Source organism: Pristiophorus japonicus, chromosome 6 (assembly GCF_044704955.1).
Source record: "Pristiophorus japonicus isolate sPriJap1 chromosome 6, sPriJap1.hap1, whole genome shotgun sequence".
NCBI classification, from domain to species: Eukaryota; Metazoa; Chordata; class Chondrichthyes; family Pristiophoridae; genus Pristiophorus; species Pristiophorus japonicus.
In genome coordinates, this window is record NC_091982.1 from 178,271,157 (window position 1) to 178,292,705 (window position 21,549).

The following is a 21,549-nucleotide window of genomic DNA, read 5'->3' on the forward strand; positions in this document are numbered from 1 at the left end:
CTTTTGTAAGCATTTCATCCCCTCAGTCTGTTCTCTTCAAATTCAGTTTCTTGATTGTTTTTATTGTCTATTCTGTCCTTATTTCAGCCTTAAAAGTAGCACCACGTTCACTAAACTGCAGATGTTCCCTTATTTCAATATGGCTCATTACTCACTGCTCATTAATTAGGAACAAATCTAATACTGCCATATGTTGTGGATTTCTTCACTTGCTGCTTCAGAAAAGATTGCTGCAGTACTTCAATAAACTCCCACTTGCATACAGATTCCTATTGTATGTTCAAGTCTGTCAGGAAGATTAATATCTCCCATAATTACAACCGAGCCTTGGCATTACATTTTTTGAAATGATCTCCCACAGCAGAACATGCACCTGCCTTTTAATTTTATGGTGACCTTTAACACAGTTCTTCCTTTCAATTTTCCAGATCAATCCAAAGAAACTCGATATGAATCTCCAGTTATTTCCCTCAAAGTATCAAGCTCACTTCTCTAAGTGACTTCCTCTAATTCTATAACTACAATCACTGTTCAAACAATTAAAAGACCAGTGTGTTAAGTGTAATGCTAATTCACTTGTCTCTGCAAGATCCTACAAATCCCCTGGGAGGACAGACGCACCAACATTAGTGTCCTTGACCAGGCCAACATCCCCAGCATTGATGCACTGACCACATTTGTTCAGCTCCATTGGGCAGGCCACATTGTTCGCATGCCAGACACAAGACTCCCAAAGCAAGCACTCTACTCTGAACTCCTTCACGGCAAACGAGCCAAAGGTGGGCAGAGGAAACATTGCAAGGATACCCTTAAAGCCTCCATGATGCAGTGCAACTTCCCCACTGACACCTAGAAGTCCCTGGCCAAAGACTGCCCTAAGTGGAGGAAGTGCATCCGGGAGGGCGCTGAGCACCTCGAGTCTCATCACCGAGAGCATGCAGAAATCAAGCTCAGGCAGCGGAAAGAGTGTACGGCAAACCTGTCCCACCCATCTTTTCCCTCAAAGACTATCTGTCCCATCTGTAACAGGGACTGTGGTTCTCGTATTGGACTGTTCAGCCACCTAAGGACTCATTTTAAGAGTGGAAGCAAGTCTTCCTCGATTCCGAGGGACTGCCTATGATGATGATGAAATCTTTTCAACTTAAGACACAATGGGCCAAAATGGCCTCCTTCCGTTCTGCAAATTTCTATGAACTGTTCAACTTTTCAAGAGTTCTAATGATGCTGGTCACTGCTAAAGGGAAATATATATATTTGGAATGTTACATTTACAATAAAACATAAAATATCCTATAGGTTTGTATTGTATTGGACTTTATATTCTCAAACATAGATAAAATCTACTATCCTAGATTTATTTTGACATGTTTAGAGGAAACAATATTTTCTTTTATGCTAAGCTATTTTTTGTCTGTTCATTAATAGATGACTCTGGAAAATGTAACACCATGTTTTATATTATTTAACCCAATAATGTTTCTAGTTTACCTTAACTTCTGTAGTAAGAAACAGCTCAAATTGTTTATGGAACTCTTTAGGATTGGTAAGCTGGTGGTCTTTGGCAGTTTCGAGGAACTTCTCAATATCTTGGAGAGCAGCTTCAGCTCCTTCTTGTGTTTGGCACTTATCCACTGCTTGAGAGGCCAGGAGATAGATCCCTGTTTCACACCATTCCTTGGCCTTAAAGGACAAAATTAAATAATTAAAAATAGAATTTCAATAAACAGTTGCTTGTTTTGTGACTAATTGTTGAAGACTATAACAGATAAATTACGCTGTCCAGTTGCTTATGGACTTCAAGAGATTTTCCAAGCACGTCATGTTTTTTCTTCATTTCATTGGTGAAATCATCACAAATACGCCTGAGTTCATTACATTTTGGTCGGATGGAGTCAACAGCATAGTGGTTGCTTTGGATAAGTTGGTCTCCATGCAGAGCTAATAATTGTGCCTTTTCTAATGATTCCTGTAAAAAAGATGGAAAGATATCTAACAAATAAAATAACAAAAACGATAACATCTAAGATTGACAATTAATTTGTTCAAACAGATCATTTGTAAAACAAGCCACAGATTATAAACTTAGAAATGCTGTTGCCAATATTAGAGGACAAAAGCAAAACTTATTTGTATTGCACTCCTGTGCATGCTATTTTAGCATTAAAATAGAAGCCTTCAAGAAAAAATTGGTGAAGATTCTTCCTGATGTCTTTTGTTTCCGTGCCAATGCAGGCTGTAGTGGTGGAAATCTCTCCTTAGATTCTGAGGACTGGCTACATTGTATATTTGTTATCAAAAAGGCCATTCAATTTGCAAATACATTTTTTACAATAACTGAAAATAAGTATTTTTCTTCTAATAGTGGGAGTCTATATTTGTTATACTGAAAGGAAAAACATGTTGGGCATTACTTTCCAGAATGCACTGGCAGCAGGTGAGGTTTCCTGTTGTCCAGGCATAATTGGAAAATTGACTCCTTCAATTGAATATGCCAATTGTACTTCTGAAATGTTCCAATCTGTTTTTTACTTTTTAAATATTCAAATTAGATATTTGAAAGTAATGGTGAGGGATGGATTTGTGCCCTCCCAGTGGTACTCTCAGCTACATATCCCAATGCAGTATTTGTAAAAGGTTTAATGGTAGCTAATCAGTGCTCTAAAGATTCTGTCAACTGCCCAAGAAACTGATTATATTTTTAGTTGAAAAGAAGTACAAATCCAGGAAATTCATCAAAATGTACATGACAGCACTACTGGTCTTTGATACAACAGCACTAAATACCACTGTTTGTCACAAATGTTTTTGACAAGCTTGGGGATATCATAAAGCCTCAGTAAATTAGGTTGGCGAAGTTTATTTATGAGTTTCTGGACCACTAGTGGATGTAAAAAGTAATTGTAACATGGAGTAAGCATATTTCCAACCTGGAACAGATGGACACCTGAATAATCATTTAGTGGCTTAACAGGTAGCACTGGGGAAATTGAAATTACTCGCTCTGTTTTGTAAAAAGGTTACAGGACTTTGAGTAAATGTGGAAGAGGGAGTTCATCTGTTGAGACCTGAAGGACATTTTAGTGTCACTTGCCTGTGCTTTCTCTTCCTGCAATTGGAGCTCCTTCAGGAGGTGTTCCACACAGGCTACACTGTCTCCAATGTCAGTGAATGCAGCCTGTGTTTCCATTAGGCAATCCAGAATGACTTTCACCTGCAAACAGGCAACAAGCAACAACTGTAACCAGTTTCCACCCCTTCAGTTCAATTTTATCATTACACTTAGAAACTGGCATTGAATATTTGCTTATACCTCAATAGCCTGTCGCATGAGTTTGGATCTTATTGGATTCAGGCAACATATGTTTAGTATTCAGACAATGTTATATAATTAGCTTAGGTAGGTGCATCTCAAGTTTTAGTACAGATAATGTAACTTTAAAATAAAACCTAAGCTGCAGTACTAGAAGTTGGTGAAAAAATCAAAATCTGTACTTAATGCAGATCAAAAGTTGGAATTTTACTGATCTGAATTTTCCAATGTGTCACGACCAAAACATACATATATGGTTAGAAATATTAAATATACATAGTTCCACAAATTGAGCTAATATTGAACTTGCATTCTATACTATTGGATCCCCATAACATTGCTCGTTGTATAAAGAGCTTGCATTTATATAGAACCATTCATGCCCGCATCCTAAAGTGCTTCACGTAGAAACATAGTAAATAAGTGCAGGAGTAGGCCATTTGGCCCTTCGAGCCTGCACCACCATTCAATAAGATCATGGCTGATCATTCACCTCAGTACCCCTTTCCTGCTTTCTCCCCATACTCTTTGATCCCTTTAGCCGTAAGGGCCATATCTAACTCCCTCTTGAATATATCCAATGAATTGGCATCAACAACTCTCTGCGGTAGAGAATTCCACAGGTTAACAACTCTCTGAGTGAAGAAGTTTCTCCTCATCTCAGTCCTAAATGGCTTACCCCTTATCCTTAGACTGTGACCCCTGGTTCTGGACTTCCCCAACATCGGGAACATTCTTCCTGCATCTAACCTTTCCAATCTCGTCAGAATTTTATGTTTCTATGAGATCCTCTCTCATTCTTCTAAACTTGAATTACTTTTGAAATGTAGTCACTGTTGTTTTGTGAGGAAACATGGCAGCCAATTTGCTCACAGCAAAGTCCCACAAACAGCAATGAAATAAATGTTTTGGTAGTGTTGGTTCTGGGATAAATGTTGGCTGGAACACTGAGAAACTCCCTTGCTCAATGTGATGGAATTAGAAATTTGATTAGTTTCTGATTAAATTCAAAAGTGTATGGAGAGTTAATTTCTTTTTAGATCAAAAAAATGGTGTGCATCTTCCTTGCTGCTATGATGGATTTTGCTATGATTTTGTTATGACTAGTCAGGAAGGAGATATCCGAGTACCTCAGTACTTCTCTTACTAATGACAATTGGCAGAGCAAGTGGGCCAATACTTATCTGGCAGAATGATGCACCCAAAACTTTAAAATGTTTTATATTTTTCATGACAACATGAAGGCAAATAAAACGTTCATCAATTGTGGTAACTGTTTGAACTGTGAACTCAAGTTGAAGGAAAAATGCACAATCCCATATGTAATAAAACAAAATTGGAACAGGATGAATCAACAAGATATTTGAAACAAGAAAAAAACAATGGACTGATAGTGATTTGTGATTTGAAAATTTTTCTTTTGTATCTTTGCCTTCCAATTTGTGTCATTGTATGTATGTAAAATTTAATCAAGCGCCGCTAAGAGAAATTGTACATGATTTTACTATGCATAATTCGGGAAGAAAATCTGAGAAATTTATTGGGACTTTTGACGAGTTCTTCAATGTCCCTTTCCTCGTGTATGCTATGCCATTACACCCCTTACTTTGTTTAAAAGAGAGAAAGTCAAGAAATTGTGCAGGAGGTCGAGGAGCTTGTATTAGTCCTCTTGCAGCAAACTGAGGCTGAAAAGCAGTTATATAGGCCGCGATTTTGCTGACCCCGACGGGTCCATGGCGGGCGACGTCGGTAGCAGGTCCCGACCCTGCTGTTGGCTCCATCCCACTCTGTGAAATGAATTTCCCTTGATGGGGTTTGTTAAGCCCACTCAGCGCGTTTCCAGGCTAATTAGAGGAAGCAAGTCTGGTGATGTCATTTGATGACGTTTCATCAGCCAATTTCCTTAAAGGGACTATGACCAACTTTATTTTGACATTTGTGCTATCAGTGTTCTACAGCATTGAGCTGCTGCAAACACTGACAAGCACTGCACAAAGGCAATGATAACAACTAACAACACAAGAGTTGGTATTTGGGTGCTTTATGCAATGTCCATGTAAAGTTTCTGTTAATGTGGTGTCAAACATTGAAACCTTTATTTTCAACAGATTTTAGACAGATTTGTGTTCACCTTTGGAAGTGGCTTAGTGAGTTGCAGTGAATGGTGAGACACAACAGTACCCCCACAATGGTGATGAGTGAAAGGAATGGCTTGGGCATTGTAAGGATGCTTTATGGTATTGGTGTGGGGTGGTGCCAACCTGGCACATCATGTGGCAGCTGGGGTGTACAGCATCAAGTGAAGTAAATCTGGCCATGGTGAAGCCATCCCTAGTGTCCCAAGCAGCAATGTGGTTGGGTGCTGATGCTCTCTGTACTGTGCAGCACCAGGTGATTGCAGAGAAGGTTGTTGTTGCTGCTGGTGTGCCTGGTGCTGCTGGTGTTGGCATTGATCGTGGTGGGATTCTGAGGACCAAGATGAGAGAGTATAAAGGGCACCATGCTGAGGAATAGATGGCATGTGAAGTAGAGATGACAGAAGCGATCTGTCAATGATGAGAGAGGTAATAAGGTCAAACTGGATGGAGACTTGTGTAAAGCCTTGCAGCATGGTGAATCTGTTGTGGAAATGCAGTAAGGAAGAGTTTGTGCTGAGGGAAGATATCTCTGTAAGGTGGTAGCTTTTACTGTAAATTTGAAACTGTCAACTCAACAGTTGATTCAATGACCACTGAAGTCCCACCTCAGCTTGACAGATGTGGTCCACGACCAGCATGGATCCCATGGGCGAGCTGTCAAATGCAGAAGGTGAGCTGGAAAGCATTGGATCCCCCGCTGTTAACTCTCCACTGTGTGTCAGATCTGCTCAGCGCTGACAGGCCCGACATTTGGTAAAGGGACGTGGCAGCAGGTTCACAGCGGTGACCCAATCCGCTGGGGAATAAAAACACTTTCCCACCCAATCCGCCACCGATTACTCAGGCCAATCACCAGCAAAATCCAGCCAAAAAAACTCCTTTGTTAGATATGCAAAGAGTAAGAACAGATTTAGGAAGAGAAAGAAATTGAAAGTCCACAGCAAACATCAGAGATTACGATTGTCGTGAGAAAACAGGATTGAAGTAAAAGTCTAACAGACTTTCTTTTGTTTCATAAAATTCTTGGTTATAAGATTTTCAGGAAAGATAGTGAATGAAAAAAATTGGGTTGGGTGGTAATGATAATGAAGAATACTATCATCGTATTAGAACAAAAGGTTATTCTGAACAAAAGGTTGTGTTAAGTCAGAATCCTTGTGAATAGAATTAAGAAGTAGGAAGGAAAATGGCACATTTACTGCTGGAGCGTCCTTCCAGTGTGTTAACAGATTTTTATTTAAAGTATTTTATTTATACAAAAATATAGGTGTAACTGCAGTCCTACCCAGCAGATAATACTTTACTGACTCATAGTAGCCAATTAACCCTGATAAGCACTTAGAGTATAATAATAGGCATACGTTACATAAATATGCTGTCTGCTTCTTAGCAGTTAACCCACAAACTTCTGATTAATAATACTCTCGTCTCGAGTCAGAAGGTTGTGGGTTTAAACACCAAACAGGTACTTCAGCATATCATTTAAACTGACATTCTAGTGCAGTACTGAGGAAGTGTTACATTGTCAGAGGTGCTGTCCCTCAATGTTATCAGTTTTAAAATAAAAACACTTATAAATAAATTAATTCACTTATGCATAAATGGATAACCATCTGTGGCTAACTCAGGAAATAAAGGAGGGTATCAAATTGAAAACAAAGGCATACAATGCAGCCAAGACTAGTGGGAGACCAGAGGTTTGGGATATTTTTAAAAACCAGCAAGGAATGACGAAAAAAATGATTGAGGGGGAAAATAGATTATGAAAGTAAACTAGCACGAAATATAAAAACAGATAGTAAGAGTTTCTACAGGTACATAAAAAGGAAAAGAGTGGCTAAAGTAAATGTTGGTCCCCTGGAGGATGAGACTGGGGGATTAATAATGGAGAACAAGAAAATGGCAGAGACGTTGAACAAATATTTTGTTTCCATCTTCATGGTTGAAGACACAATAGTGGATAATCAAGGGACTATAGGTAGGGAGGAACTTAATACAATCACTATCACTAATGAAGTGGTACAAGGTAAAATAATGGGACTAAAGGCGGACAAGTCCCCTGGTCCTGATGCCTTACAACCTAGGGTCTTAAGAGAAGTGGCAGCAGAGATAGTGGATGCATTGGTTGTAATCTACCAAAATTCTCTGGATTCTGGGGCGGTCCCAGCGGATTGGAAAACCGCAAATGTAACGCCCCTATTTAAAAAAGGAGGCAGACAAAAAGCAGGAAACTATAGACCAGTTAGCCTAACATCTGTCATTGGGAAAATGCTGGAGTCCATTATTAAGGAAGCAATAGTGGGACATTTGAAAAAGCATGATTCAATTAAGCAGAGTCAGCATCATTTTATGAAAGGGAAATCATGTTTGACAAATTTGCTGGAGTTCTTTGAGGATGTAACGAGCAGGGTGAATAGTGGGAACCAGTGGATGTTGTGTATTTGGACTTCCAGAAGGCATTCGATAAGGTGCCACATAAGAGGTTACTACACAAAAATAAAGTTCACAGGGTTGGGGGTAATATATTAGCATGGATAGAGGATTGGCTAACTAACAGAAAACAGAGAGTCAGGATAAATGGGTCATTTTCCAGTTGGCAAACAGTGACTAGTGGAGTGCCGCAGGGATTGGTGCTGGGTCATCAACTATTTACAATCTATATTAATGACTTGGATGAAGGGACCAAGTGTGATATAGCCAAGTTTGCTGATGATACAAAGATGGGTGAGAAAGCAAATTGTGAGGAGGACACACAAAAAATCTGTAAAGGGATATAGACAGGCTAAGTGAGTGGGCAAACTTTTGGCAGATGGAGTATAATATGGGAAAATGTGAGGTTATCCACTTTGGCAGAAATAATAGAAAAGCAAATTATAATTTAAATGGAGAAAAATTGCCAAGTGCTGCAGTACAGAGACATCTGGGGGTCCTTGTGCATGAAACACAATAAGTTAGTATGCAGATACAGCAAGTAATCAGGAAGGCAAATGGAATGTTGGCCTTTATTGCAAGGGTAAAGAGTATAAGAGCAGAGAAGTTCTTTTAAAACTGTACATGGTATTGGTGAGGCCAGACCTGGAGTACTGCGTACAGTTTTGGTCTCCGTATTTAAGGAAGGATATACTTGCATTGGAGGCTGTTCAGAGAGGGTTCACTAGATTGATTCTGGAGATGAGGGGGTTCACTTATGAGGATAGGTTGGGTCTTTACACATTGGAGTTCAGAAAAATGAGAAGTGATCTTATTGAAACTTATAATAAGGGGGCTCAACAAGGTGGATGCAGAGAGGATATTTCCACTCATGGGGGAAACTAAAACTGGGGGACATAGTCTTAGAATAAGGGGCTGCCCATTTCAAACTGAGATGAGGAGACATTTCTTCTCAGGGTTGTAAATCTATGGAATTCTCTGCCCCAGAGAGCTGTGGAGGCTGGGTCATTGAATATATTTAAGGCGGAGATAGACAGATTTTTGAGCGATAAAGGGTTATGGGGAGCGGGCAGGGAAGTGGAACTGAGTCCATGATCAGATCAGCCGTGATCTTATTGAATGGCAGAGCAGGCTCAAGGGACCAAATGGCCTACTCCTGCTCCTATTTCTTATGTTCTTATTAGAATTGAAAAGTAGAGAAGTTATGCTAAATTTGTATCAAACCTTGGTTAGACCATTTGGAGTACTCTGTACAATTCTGGTCGCCATATTATAAAAAAGATATAGAGGTACTGGAGAGGGTGCAGAAAAGATTTACAAGGATGATACCAGAAATGCAAGGGTACACCTATCAGGAAAGGATGAACAGGCTGGGTCATTTTTTCTCTTGAAAATAGAAGGCTGAGGGGTGACCTAATGGAGGTCTTTAAAGTCATGAAAGGTTTTGATAGAGTTGATGCAGAGAGAGTGTTTCCACTTGTGAGGAAGAGCATAACTAGAGGTCATTAATATAAGATAGTCACCAAGAAATCAAATGGCGAATTCAGAAGATACTTCTTTACTCAGAGAGTGGTGAGAATGTGGAACTCGCTACCACAGGCAGTGGTTGAAGTGAATAGTATAGATGCATTTAAGGGGCGGCTAGATAACCACATGAGGGAGAAGGGAAGAGAGGGTTATGCTCACAGTTAGATGAGGAAAGACAGGAGGAGGCGCAAGTAGAGAATGGACTGCTTGAACTGAATGGCCTGTTTCTGTGTTGTATATCCTAAGTAATTCTTGGTGTACATTATAAGACACAAAGTGTAGAGGTCAGATAGAGGGGGAGATCTATATGCAGTTGAAAGATATATTCATGCAGTGGGCTATTACATATTGCACAGTAAAGCCATTTGGCAGATGTTGGTGCAAGCATGCTGACCCAACAATGGGGACACTTCGTTTTGATGCAACCAATGTATTCTCTGTCAGTATCACAGGTCTTACAGTGCAGGTGTGTTCATTCTCTGCTGAGTGTAAAATTCTAATTAATGCCTTAGCCCTTTGTATGCTAGTGTTTTTGTTTGCACCTGCTTTATTTTCTCTTTGTAGTTGCCTAGGCAACATTGCTTACTGGTGTTATCATACAACCTAAAGAGCATTATTTTTTATGCATGGGCCTGAAAGTGATAACCTAGTGTGAAATGTTCTGGAGATTCAGTGCCTGGTATCAACTGCTATTGACACCTCAGTCTCCTGGGGAACATGAAAAGAAACACAGAAGCCTGTACAGGCCAGTCAAATTAACATAATGTGCGATAATCTGTCTGACGAACCTAATTACTGTTGTGGAGGCTGGAGACTTGTGGAGATGCGGGGATGGGGGGGGTGGGGGAGAGGGGGAGGATTTTTTTTTAACTATTGGCTTCCTGTTTCTCGGCTGAAAAATGGGTGTCCAGCAGAGAAAGATCTAGTGAGGACATTGGATAATCATTTGCACATCTGATTTTCGAACAGGCCAGCACTTCCATCCAAAACAGGTGGCCTTCAGCTAACTGTCGGTATTGTGCCTGCTTTGAGACTGACTTGAAAATCTCCTGCCACTGCAGCAGTAAAGGAGGAGGCAGTAGCAATATTGCTAGGATAAAAATAGATAAAGATAAAGATACTTAAAAGGATGGCAGTCCTTAAAGTAGAAAAGTCACCCGGTCCGGACGGGAGGCATCCTAGGTCACCGAGGGAAGTAAGGGAGGATTTGATCACAATCTTCCAATCCTCCTTGGATATGAGGATGGAGCCACAGGACTGGAGGATTTCAAATGTTATGCCCCTGTTTTTAAAAAAAGGGGAGGGGGATATTGTAGAGCGGAAAGAATTAATCAGGGGAAAAGTAATTTAGCAAAGTTAAAATCTTAAGCAAGAAGGCTGAGAGAAAGGCTTAATGTGTTCATGGAGGAATAGCTGAGTCTCACATTCTCACAAGGGGCTAAGGACTAAGTCAGAAAATTCTCTGAGGAGATAACACTCCTGAGAGCACAGACAAGACAAATGTAGGCAGCTCACAGAAAAAATAAGCTGAGGCAGCCATTTTTGAGTCACACGAGATAGCAGAAAACAAAGCCTCTTTGAAATGAGAATAGCCAGATGCACTTGTCAAGGACACCAGTCTAAGCATTAAAACCTGGGAACGAAGTTCACAGAAATGTAACACGTAACCTGTAGGGGCCGCACAGCCAAAGTGGCTGTAACTGAATTTACCAATGAAATCATTAGAGATTGAATGTACTAATGAAATTACTGTAACAATATTAACCAATGAAATTACTGTAACTGTATTAACCAATGTATTAGTAGTGGGTGGGTGGGGACTGGTGGCAAATAACCAATGGAACATTTCCTCGCGTAGTTTCCTTATTTTGACTGTATTTTGAATGTATAAAATGTAACAGCACAGGCTGTTCCATGAGAGCGGTAAGGATAGCATCCAGTATTGCAACCGGATCTCCCTTGATTAATCAGGTTTTAATAAACAATTCTTTTCTCTATGTACGGACCTTGTGTCGAGTGTTATATTTTTAATACTCCACAACAGATAAACTCGGCAACTACACGCCAGTCCGCCTAACGTCAGTGGTGGGAAACTTGCAGTGATTTTAATCCGGGACAAAATTAATCGCCATTTGAAAAAGTATGGGCTAAGAAATTACAGTCAGCATGGATTTAAGGTGACTGGCAAAAGAACCAGAGACGACATGAAGAAACATTTTTTTTTTAACGCAGCGAGTTGTGATGATCTGAAATGCATTGTCTTAAAGGGTGGTGGAAGCAGATTCAATCGTAAATTTCAAAAGGGAATTGGATAAATACTTAGAGGAGAAAATTATAGGGCTATGGAGAAAGAGCAGGAGCGTGGGATTAATTGGAAAACTCTACCAAAGAGCCCGCACAGGCACAATGGGCTGAATGGCCTCCTTCTATGCTATATCATTCTATGATTCTCCTGTGAGAGCTCTGGCAGAAGAAGCAATGAACCTTTAGCTGAGGAAAATCTTTTTGGAGACATTTAATAATGTGGGTGTACAAAACTACATGCTGCACCACCTATCTTCAACATCATGACTGGTCTTAGATTTAAAAAAAAACTTAAGTAGCACTATTCTTGCACAGTGTGTGCAGGATGCAGAATGAAGTAGAATGTAAACAGTACTTCAAATTTAACATGTTTACATTTTTTATTAGGAAGAAGCAGAATTTGTCTTGACCTCAAATATGTGTTATGTTTTAATTAAGATGATACAAATATTTCAACATTTGAAATCTGCAGAAAATACCAATTAATTTCACAAACAAATCCATGTGCTGTATCTATAGTAGGTGAAAAGTACCTCCCGAAAGTCTTGTTCAAAATGTCGCAGCTGGAGGCATTGTTCTAGTTTGAGGTGGTGTTTGGACCAAAACTGGTCGAAGGCATTTTCAGTTTCATCCAATTGCACCAGTAACCTATCAAAAACAGAATTTGGGGATACCAAAGAATTATAAATTGGGCATCAATAGATGTTGAAGAATAATCTACTGTAATTTATTAAATACTTCTGAAATAATTCCATTTGAAATAAAATTTTAAGTATAAAATTAAGATGAATAAAAATAAAAGCCTTTTTAAAAAAATATATATAATTGAAGGTTAAAAACAGCAATTGGTATATTTCTTAAGCCATAAAGACCAAAAAGTCTTGGGTTTGATTCTTGATCTGTATTGTTATCGAATCTCAGGATGGGCAGCAACTGGAGCACTTTTTAACTGATGTTGGCACCCTTGGAATAGACAGCGGAGGTGAGGTGGGGGTGGGGGGGTAATCAGTCAAGATTTTTACTAATAATCACTGTCCAATAACTTTTGTTGGAAAGTGTGCACATTAGATAAAGGCAGGAGCAGTTTTGGCTTTGATGCCCCTATTGCTTGAGTAGCCTATTATCACTGTCTGACATCCCATATCAAGAATGGCTACTTGGGTGAAGTCCTGGAGGCAGCTGGTACCTATTGAATCAAATTGCAGTAACAGTTAGTGCCATCAGGTGAGGAGAGGAAAACATTTGCTTAAAAAGAACAAAATATAAAATATAGTGTGGTGTGAAGAAACATTGAGCTGCTTAGTGATATCAAATTTGAAGATGCACTTATCAAACATGCTGTCTTTTTATGTCAAAATGTCTTCAAGGATACGAATGGTTATGAGGTAAATATTGATAGGTTGTTTCCACTCGTCAGCAAGGTGGCAACGAGGGGAAACAAAGCTAAGATAATCACAAAAAGGATTAAATATTTAGAAAAAAATTATTTACATATAGGATGGTCAAAATTTGGAATTCTCTACCTTTAATGAGCGTAAATGTATCAATTCTTTAAAAAGGAATTGGATAGTTGCTTGAAAAGTTCAACTCTAAGTGGTATACTGATCAAGCAGGGGAGTGGGATTAGACTATATGGCTCAGGTGGAGAAAAACACTGCCATAGACTTGCTGGTCCAAATGGCCAGTTTTCTGGCATTCTATGATTCTGATTCTGAGTTAACCTTATGTGCAAGATCCTCACAGAAACATATCTAATTATATAATATAAAGTTTTATGTCTATAATTAACATTTGTATAGCTATTTTCTCAGATTTTATTAGTGCTGTCAATGAAGGGTGTCAGACTATCAACCAGTATCCAACTGCCAATAAAATGTCAAACCTGAATCACTGGGAAAAGACAGGATGGCTATCAGCATCACTACAATAATTTCAGCAGCACTTTTTCCAAGTGCGTGCCATTGTACTATATCTAACTTCGACTCCATACTATCTCCTTGAAAGCTCCCCGCCTCCCCCTCCACCGACACACACAACCCATCTGTTGTCTACTACACTCCAATTCTATTGCAGGCTGTGCTCTATTCCTGGGTCTGCCTCTGCTCCATTTCTGGGTCAACCTCTGCTCCACAGCCCCCACCAGGCTGAACTAAAAAAGTATTCTTCAGTTTGCCGTGAGCAAGTCAACAAATTCATTAATTGATTTGAACATATTCAAAACTACATTTTAAAGTCAAAAGCTTTGTATTTTTAAAGTTATCTTTCTCCACACATTTTTGTGTTTCCCCTATCTGCCCAAATGACCACACACTATCAAGATGTCACACATGCAACTTGTTCCCAGTCCCTGATAACGACACTAGCGGTCACATGTAAATAGCTTGTGGACGATTAAAATGAAATAAAAGGCTAACCTTGGTTGCTTTTGATTTATTCCTATGATATTGTGAATGAAATTAAAGTTCTTAGTTTCCGTAGACATTTTAATTCAATTTAATATGTTACCATCAGAAATTAAAAGCTGTAAGCTAAACTCAACTTGTTAGAACTTCTTCATTGTTAAATGTTGACTTATGGAATAGCTGGAAGCTAGCACAGTAAATACTGACATCGTTCAATTCAAAAGGAATTTAGATTAATTTCTGATTCAGCAAAGACTGAATGATGGCATGAATTGGGTGGGATAATTAGCCATTTCTCAACTTGGAGCCTTATGAAATTTCTAGCTATTTTTGCTGTAGTTATTGATAGAAAAATGGTTAATACACAAACTCAAGTAGTAGATTTATGCAAGATAAACAAATATATGTGCAGATCTTTATCTTCAATAAAATGAATGTTGTAAAGAGTGATGTTTCTGGTATGGAATCCTTTTCATCTGAGCACAACAAAGAAACTTTGAAAATCCAATTTTAATTGTAAAATATTTAACAATTATATTTCAAGCACAAAAAATGACTCTGATTTAGTAGAATTTATCAATAAAATGTTTTGTGACACATGCTTTTATATGACAATTTATGCAATAAAGAAAATGTAAATGTTCTGACGTTTGAAGATTCTCACTAACCTTTCAACGGTAGCCATATTTTCCAGGTCATCATAATTCAGTTTATAATTAGGATTTTTAGTAAGTGGCTCCTTAATACATATTAGTAAGGTGTTGCCTTCTTTTACTGCCAATTTCAATTTCTCCTGAGAAACAAAAAACATTAGATTAGTAATCATTGCTTTGAAATGACAATTGGAAGCCCTTCATAGAAACATAGAAATTAGGTGCAGGAGTAGGCCATTAGGCCCTTCGAGCCTGCCCCACCATTCAATAAGATCATGGCTGATCATTCAACCTCAGTATCCCTTTCCTGCTTTCTCTCCATACTCCTTAATGCCTTTGGCCGTAAGGGCCATATCTAACTACCTTTTGAATATATCTAACAAACTGGCCTCAACAACTTTCTGCGGTAGAGAATTCCACAGGTTAACTACTCTCTGAGTGAAGAAGTTTCTTCTCATCTCGGTGCTAAATGGCTTACCCCTTATTCTTAGACTGTGACCACTGGTTCTGGAACTCCCCAGCAACGGGAACATTCTTCCTGCCTCTAACCTGTCCAATCCCGTCAGAATTTTACATGTTTCTATGAGATCCCTTCTCATTCTTCTAAACTCCAGTGGATACAAGCCCAGTTGTTCCAATCTTTCCTTATACATCAGTCCTGCCATCCCGGGAATCAGTCTGGTGAATCTTCGCTGTACTCCCTCAATAGCAAGAACGTCCTTCCTCAGATTAGGAGACCAAAATTGAACACAATATTCCAGGTGGGGCCTCACCAAGGCCCTGTACAACTGCAGTAAGACCTCCCTACTCCTATACTCAAATCCTCTCACTATGAAGGTCAATATGCCATTTGCCTTCTTTACTAGGGGTTCATTACGATCTTTTGCAAAAACAAAAGGCAATGGATGGCATTTTACATGAATTAACTGAATGCTGTGCATTGTCTGAATGAATTTACAAATTCTTTGCCATTTTTGTAAAAGCTTTGTCATTTCCTGTGAATGATCGAATGTAAACTGTTTGACACTGAACGCCAAAGTGCAAACTGTTACTAATCAGATCCTTTGGCATGATTGTTGATTATCTGCAGATGCTGATACTATTTTGTTGAAATAGCCACACACATGTCTATATATTGTATTACCTTTCTATTAAGTCACATGAGTATAAATTAACATTTTGCTACTTTGAACATATGAGACATTTCTTTCCTTGGAACAGCTGTGATAATATACAAATATCTGCAATCTATCATCATTAAATTATGCAGATTAACAGAAGTGACAAGAAATTTGCCCAGAGTATTGTCAGGCTTGCTTATATGGTCATCTACGCATTTTGAACTCCATTTGGGTAAGGACGAATAAAATTGATCACAATCCCTCCGAGAATGTCCTAAAGGCTGGTTCCAAGTTTTCAATTTGTTAAATTACCCTGGTATAGTCACTGACAATCTTTCTTGGTAAAATCTAGTCAGACCACCTGATTGCCAACCAGCTAATTTACACGGTCACTGAGCCATAAGTACATAAGTACATAAGAATTAGGAACAGGAGTAGGCCATCTAGCCCCTCGAGCCTGCTCCGCCATTCAATAAGATCATGGCTGATCTGGCCGTGGACTCAGCTCCACTTACCCGCCCTCTCCCCGTAACCCTTAATTCCCTTATTGGTTAAAAATCTATCTATCTGTGACTTGAATACATTCAATGAGCTAGCCTCAACTGCTTCCTTGGGCAGAGAATTCCACAGATTCACAACCCTCTGGGAGAAGAAATTCCTTCTCAACTCGGTTTTAAATTGGCTCCCCCGTATTTTGAGGCTGTGCCCCCTAGTTCTAGTCTCCCCTACCAGTGGAAACAACCTCTCTGCCTCTATCTTGTCTATCCCTTTCATGATTTTAAATATTTCTATAAGATCACCCCTCATCCTTCTGAACTCCAACGAGTAAAGACCCAGTCTACTCAATCGATCATCATAAGGTAACCCCCTCATCTCCGGAATCAGCCTCGTGAATCGTCTCTGTACCCTCTCCAAAGCCAGTATATCCTTCCTTAAGTAAAGTGACCAAAACTGCATGCAGTACTCCAGGTGCGGCCTTACCAATACCCTACACAGATGCAGCAAGACCTCCCTGCTTTTGTACTCCATCCCTCTCGCAATGAAGGCCAACATTCCATTCACCTTCCTGATTACCTGCTGCACCTGCAAACTAACTTTTTGGGATTCATGCACAAGGACCCCCAGGTCCCTCTGCATCTCAGCATGTTGTAATTTCTCCCCATTCAAATAATATTCCCTTTTACTGTTTTTTTTCCCAAGGTTGATGACCTCACACTTTCCGACATTGTATTCCATCTGCCAAACCTTCGCCCATTCGCTTAACCTATCCAAATCTCTTTGCAGCCTCTCTGTGTCCTCTACACAACCTGCTTTCCCACTAATCTTTGTGTCATCTGCAAATTTTGTTACACTACACTCTGTCCCCTCTTCCAGGTCATCTATGTATATTGTAAACAGTTGTGGTCCCAGCACCGATCCCTGTGGCACACCACTAACCACCGATTTCCAACCCGAAAAGGACCCATTTATCCCGACTCTCTGCTTTCTGTTAGCCAGCCAATTCTCTATCCATGCTAATACATTTCCTCTGACTCCACGTACCTCTATCTTCTGCAGTAACCTTTTGTGTTGCACCTTATCGAATGCCTTTTGGAAATCTAAATACACCACATCCATCGGTACACCTCTATCCACCATGCTCGTTATATCCTCAAAGAATTCCAGTAAATTAGTTAAACATGATTTCCCCTTCATGAATCTATGTTGGGTCTGCTTGATTGCAACTATCCTATCTAGATGTCCCGCTATTTCTTCCTTAATGATAGCTTCAAGCATTTTCCCCACTACAGATGTTAAACTAACCGGCCTACAGTTACCTGCCTTTTGTCTGCCCCCTTTTTTAAACAGAGGCGTTACATTAGCTGCTTTCCAATCCGCTGGTACCTCCCCAGAGTCCAGAGAATTTTGGTAGATTATAACGAATGCATCTGCTATAACTTCTGCCATCTCTTTTAATTTCATCAGGACCAGGGGACTTGTCTACCTTGAGTCCCATGAGCCTGTCCAGCACTACCCCACTAGTGATAGTGATTGACTCAAGGTCCTCCCTTCCCACATTCCTGTGACCAGCAATATTTGGCATAGTTTTTGTGTCTTCCACTGTGAAGACCGAAGCAAAATAATTGTTTGAGGTATCAGCCATTTCCACATTTCCCATTATTAAATCCCCCTTCTCATCTTCTAAGGGACCAACATTTACTTTCGTCACTCTTTTCCGTTTTATATATCTGTAAAAGCTTTTACTATCTGTTTTTATGTTTTGCGCAAGTTTACCTTTGAAATCTATCTTTCCTTTCTTTATTGCTTTTTTAGTCATTCTTTGCTGTTGTTTAAAATTTTCCCAATCCTCTAGTTTCCCACTAACCTTGGCCACCTTATACGCATTGGTCTTTGATTTGATACTCTCCTTTATTTCCTTGGTTATCCACGGCTGGTTATCCCTTCTCTTACTGCCCTTCTTTTTCACTGGAATATATTTTTGTTGCGCACTATGAAAGAGCTCCTTAAAAGTCCTCCACTGTTCCTCAATTGTGCCACCGTTTAGTCTGTGTTTCCAGTCTACTTTAGCCAACTCTGCCCTCATCCCACTGTAGTCCCCTTTGTTTAAGCATAGTACGTTCGTTTCTGACACAACTTCCTCACCCTCAATCTGTATTACAAATTCAACCATACTGTGATCACTCATTCCGAGAGGATCTTTTACTAGGAGATCGTTTATTTTTCCTGTCTCATTACACAGGACCAGATCTAAGATAGCTTGCTCCCTTGTAGGTTCTGTTACATACTGTTCTAAGAAACAATCCCGTATGCATTCTATAAATTCCTCCTCCAGGCTATTTGAGTTGACCAATCGATATGTAGGTTAAAATCCCCCATGACTACTGCCGTTCCTTTTTCACATGCCTCCATTATTCCCTTGATTATTGCCCGCCCCACCGTGAAGTTATTATTTGGGGGCCTATAAACTACGCCCACCAGTGACTTTTTCCCCTTACTATCTCTAATCTCCACCCACAATGATTCAATATTTTGTTCATTAGAGCCAATATCATCTCTCACAACTGCCCTGATATCATCCTTATTAACAGAGCTACCCCACCTCCTTTCTCTTCTTGTCTATCTTTTTGAATCGTCAGATACCCCTGTATGTTTAATTCCCAGTCTTGGCCACCCTGCAACCATGTTTCTGTAATGGCCACCAAATCATACCCGTTTGTAATGATTTGTGCCGTCAACTCATTTACTTTATTTCGAATGCTGCGTAGCATTTAGGTAGAGTTTTTTAATCCTAGTTTTTAAACCATGATTTTTAGTTTTGACCCCTCCTGCAGCCCCTTTATATTCAGTGGCCCTTTTTGTTTTTTGCCTTGGGTTTCTCTGCCCTCCACTTTTACTCATCTCCTTTCTGTCTTTTGCTTTTGTCTCCTTTTTGTTTCCCTCTGTCTCCCTGCATTGGTTCCCATCCCCCTGCCATATTAGTTTAACTCCTCCCCAACAGCACTAGCAAACACTCCCCTAGGACATTGGTTCCAGTCCTGCCCAGGTGCAGACCATCCGGTTTGTACTGGTCCCACCTCCCCCAGAACCTATTCCAATGCCCCGCAGAGCAAGATTGTACTAGCTTAGATGCCTGTGGGGCAAAATTCAGTATCGCTCCATTTGGGGGTGGTAATCGAGGCAAAGTTGGGACTTCCTGCGCCCGACGCGGAAGTCCTTCCCCGGCTGCGAAATTGGGGTTACCGCCCCAGAAAGGAAGTGAAGCACAATGTCGTGCGCTCCACTTCTTCTTGGGGACAGGACCAGGGTGGTAAGTGCGCAACTTACTCTGATATAATCACTGACAATTTTTGCGAGCACAGGGCCCTCCTCTTCCGTAAAGGGAAGGGCACGTTGTGAGCTCTGCAGTGTCGTGAGGGGCCTCTACCACACCACCGGGGATGTGGGGTACCGTGACCACAGCCCAGCAAAGAAGCGGAGTGCCGGGCTGCACCATCGTGGCACAGACCTTGCAAAATAGACAACGAAAGGCCCGACCAGTAAGTCAGCCGGAGAAAAAAAAGGCGCCATCCACCTCCCCTTGATACTTTTCGCCCGCGAGAGGTGTGTTGCCTGATTCGGGACCGTGAGCCTGGTGCAAACATCGGCCGCGGCGGCCTCACAGGTACTAACCCAATTTCCGCTGTGTGGCAAAAACAGGTCGCTGTGCACAGCCTGAGGTGCTACCGGTGGGATCCGGGTGCTGACACTTTGTGCCTCCGCCAACTCCCCCATAATTTCGCAGAAGGCAGTAGCGCCCCTTCTTCCCCCCCCCCCCCCCCTCCAGGTGACAAAACATTTGCGCTCGGTTAATACCCTCTGGGGGTGCTGATCTCAGCCAGAATAGCAGCATTACAATTGGTCACAGCACCCATGGGTTATGGAGGGGAAAAATCACTCACTCGTGATCATCATCCAGCAAACCCTGTTGGATGTGCACACCAGCTGATGTTGAGTGGGAACAGCATTCAAATATCATTGCCAAGGATTACATATGGAACAATGGCAAGAATGAAATCACTTTTTACTGACTTACTAACACAATGCTATAAACTGCTGCTAGAAAATAAGAGACTGTAAGCAGCCATGCAGTTTATATCCTGTTTTTAAAAGTATGAAAAAATATAAATGGAGGCAGCTCATGAACAGGAAGAAATGTCTGCATAGTTGGACACAAAAGAGGAAGGTACAACTAACAAAGTTCAAGGGATAAAAAGTACATGTGTGATTAGATGAGACAGCAATACGGTATACTAAAATGTTTCTGAATCTAAGCTAACAATCCAATTTGAGATTCTTAGTCATTCCATAGGCTCTAAATACCATGGAGATTCAGCTTTTTGTAGTAACTTTGAATTAACAATGATAACTACTTGCATTTATATGTCACCTTTAATGTAAGAAAAAGTCCCAAGGTGCTTCACATGAGCGTAATCAGACATAAAGCAGGAGATATTAGGGCACGTGACTAAAAAAAGCTTGGTCAAAAAGGTTTTAAGGAGCGCTTTAAAAGAGGAGGACGATGTGGAAAGGTTTAGGGAGGGAATTCCACAGCTTGGGGCCTAGTTGGCTAAAGGCACGGTCTTTAAACAGTGACTGTCAATTGACTATTCAAGAATGGGAGGTATCACAGCCGAGTCCAATCCTTTTCTTGTCCAGTGTCTACCCATGCACGTTTTCCAGCAAAGGTTATGAGTGAAAATGCTTGCTGATTTTCCCCTCCTTAACCTAGAGACAATGGGACTGACTGTAGAAAATCTATTGCGATCTTAGGTGAACCAGGCAGGGGATTTGTCTTGGACCATACCTGTGGCCCAAAATTCGCCACCATTTAGCGCGAAATATTTGGAGGTATCAGTGTTTTTTTGGAGCTAACTTAATTTTGCAAGTTTCGCCAAGGGTATAACTCCATCCTTAATAGGTAACAGACGATTTTTTTTGTTAACATTTTTATGATGTCACTCTGGGTCAAACCCACCCTAACGGCGTTTTTGCGAGTTTCGCCAATAAGAATTTTTTCAAAAGCGGCGCTTACTGTACTAAATCGGCGTCAGATAGAAATTGGCGTTAAAGACACCATCTTGTTTATGAGAGCTGAGTTATAGGTTTTGGAGGGAGGGAACA

At 40.4% G+C, this 21,549-nt stretch overlaps 1 protein-coding gene across 1 annotated transcript in view; it reads right to left on the reverse strand.

Moving 5' to 3' along the window:
• LOC139265891 (guanine nucleotide exchange factor DBS-like) overlaps positions 1-21,549 on the reverse strand; it is a 429,407-nt gene that overhangs the window by 242,406 nt on the left and 165,452 nt on the right. Inside the window, exons 8-12 of the mRNA XM_070883437.1 lie at positions 14,783-14,907; positions 12,246-12,360; positions 3,095-3,214; positions 1,778-1,969; positions 1,492-1,683 (exon numbers count right to left, since the gene is read on the reverse strand). Of these exons, the coding sequence (XP_070739538.1) occupies positions 1,492-1,683; positions 1,778-1,969; positions 3,095-3,214; positions 12,246-12,360; positions 14,783-14,907 (744 nt within the window). The remainder of the gene's footprint in view (positions 1-1,491; positions 1,684-1,777; positions 1,970-3,094; positions 3,215-12,245; positions 12,361-14,782; positions 14,908-21,549) is intronic.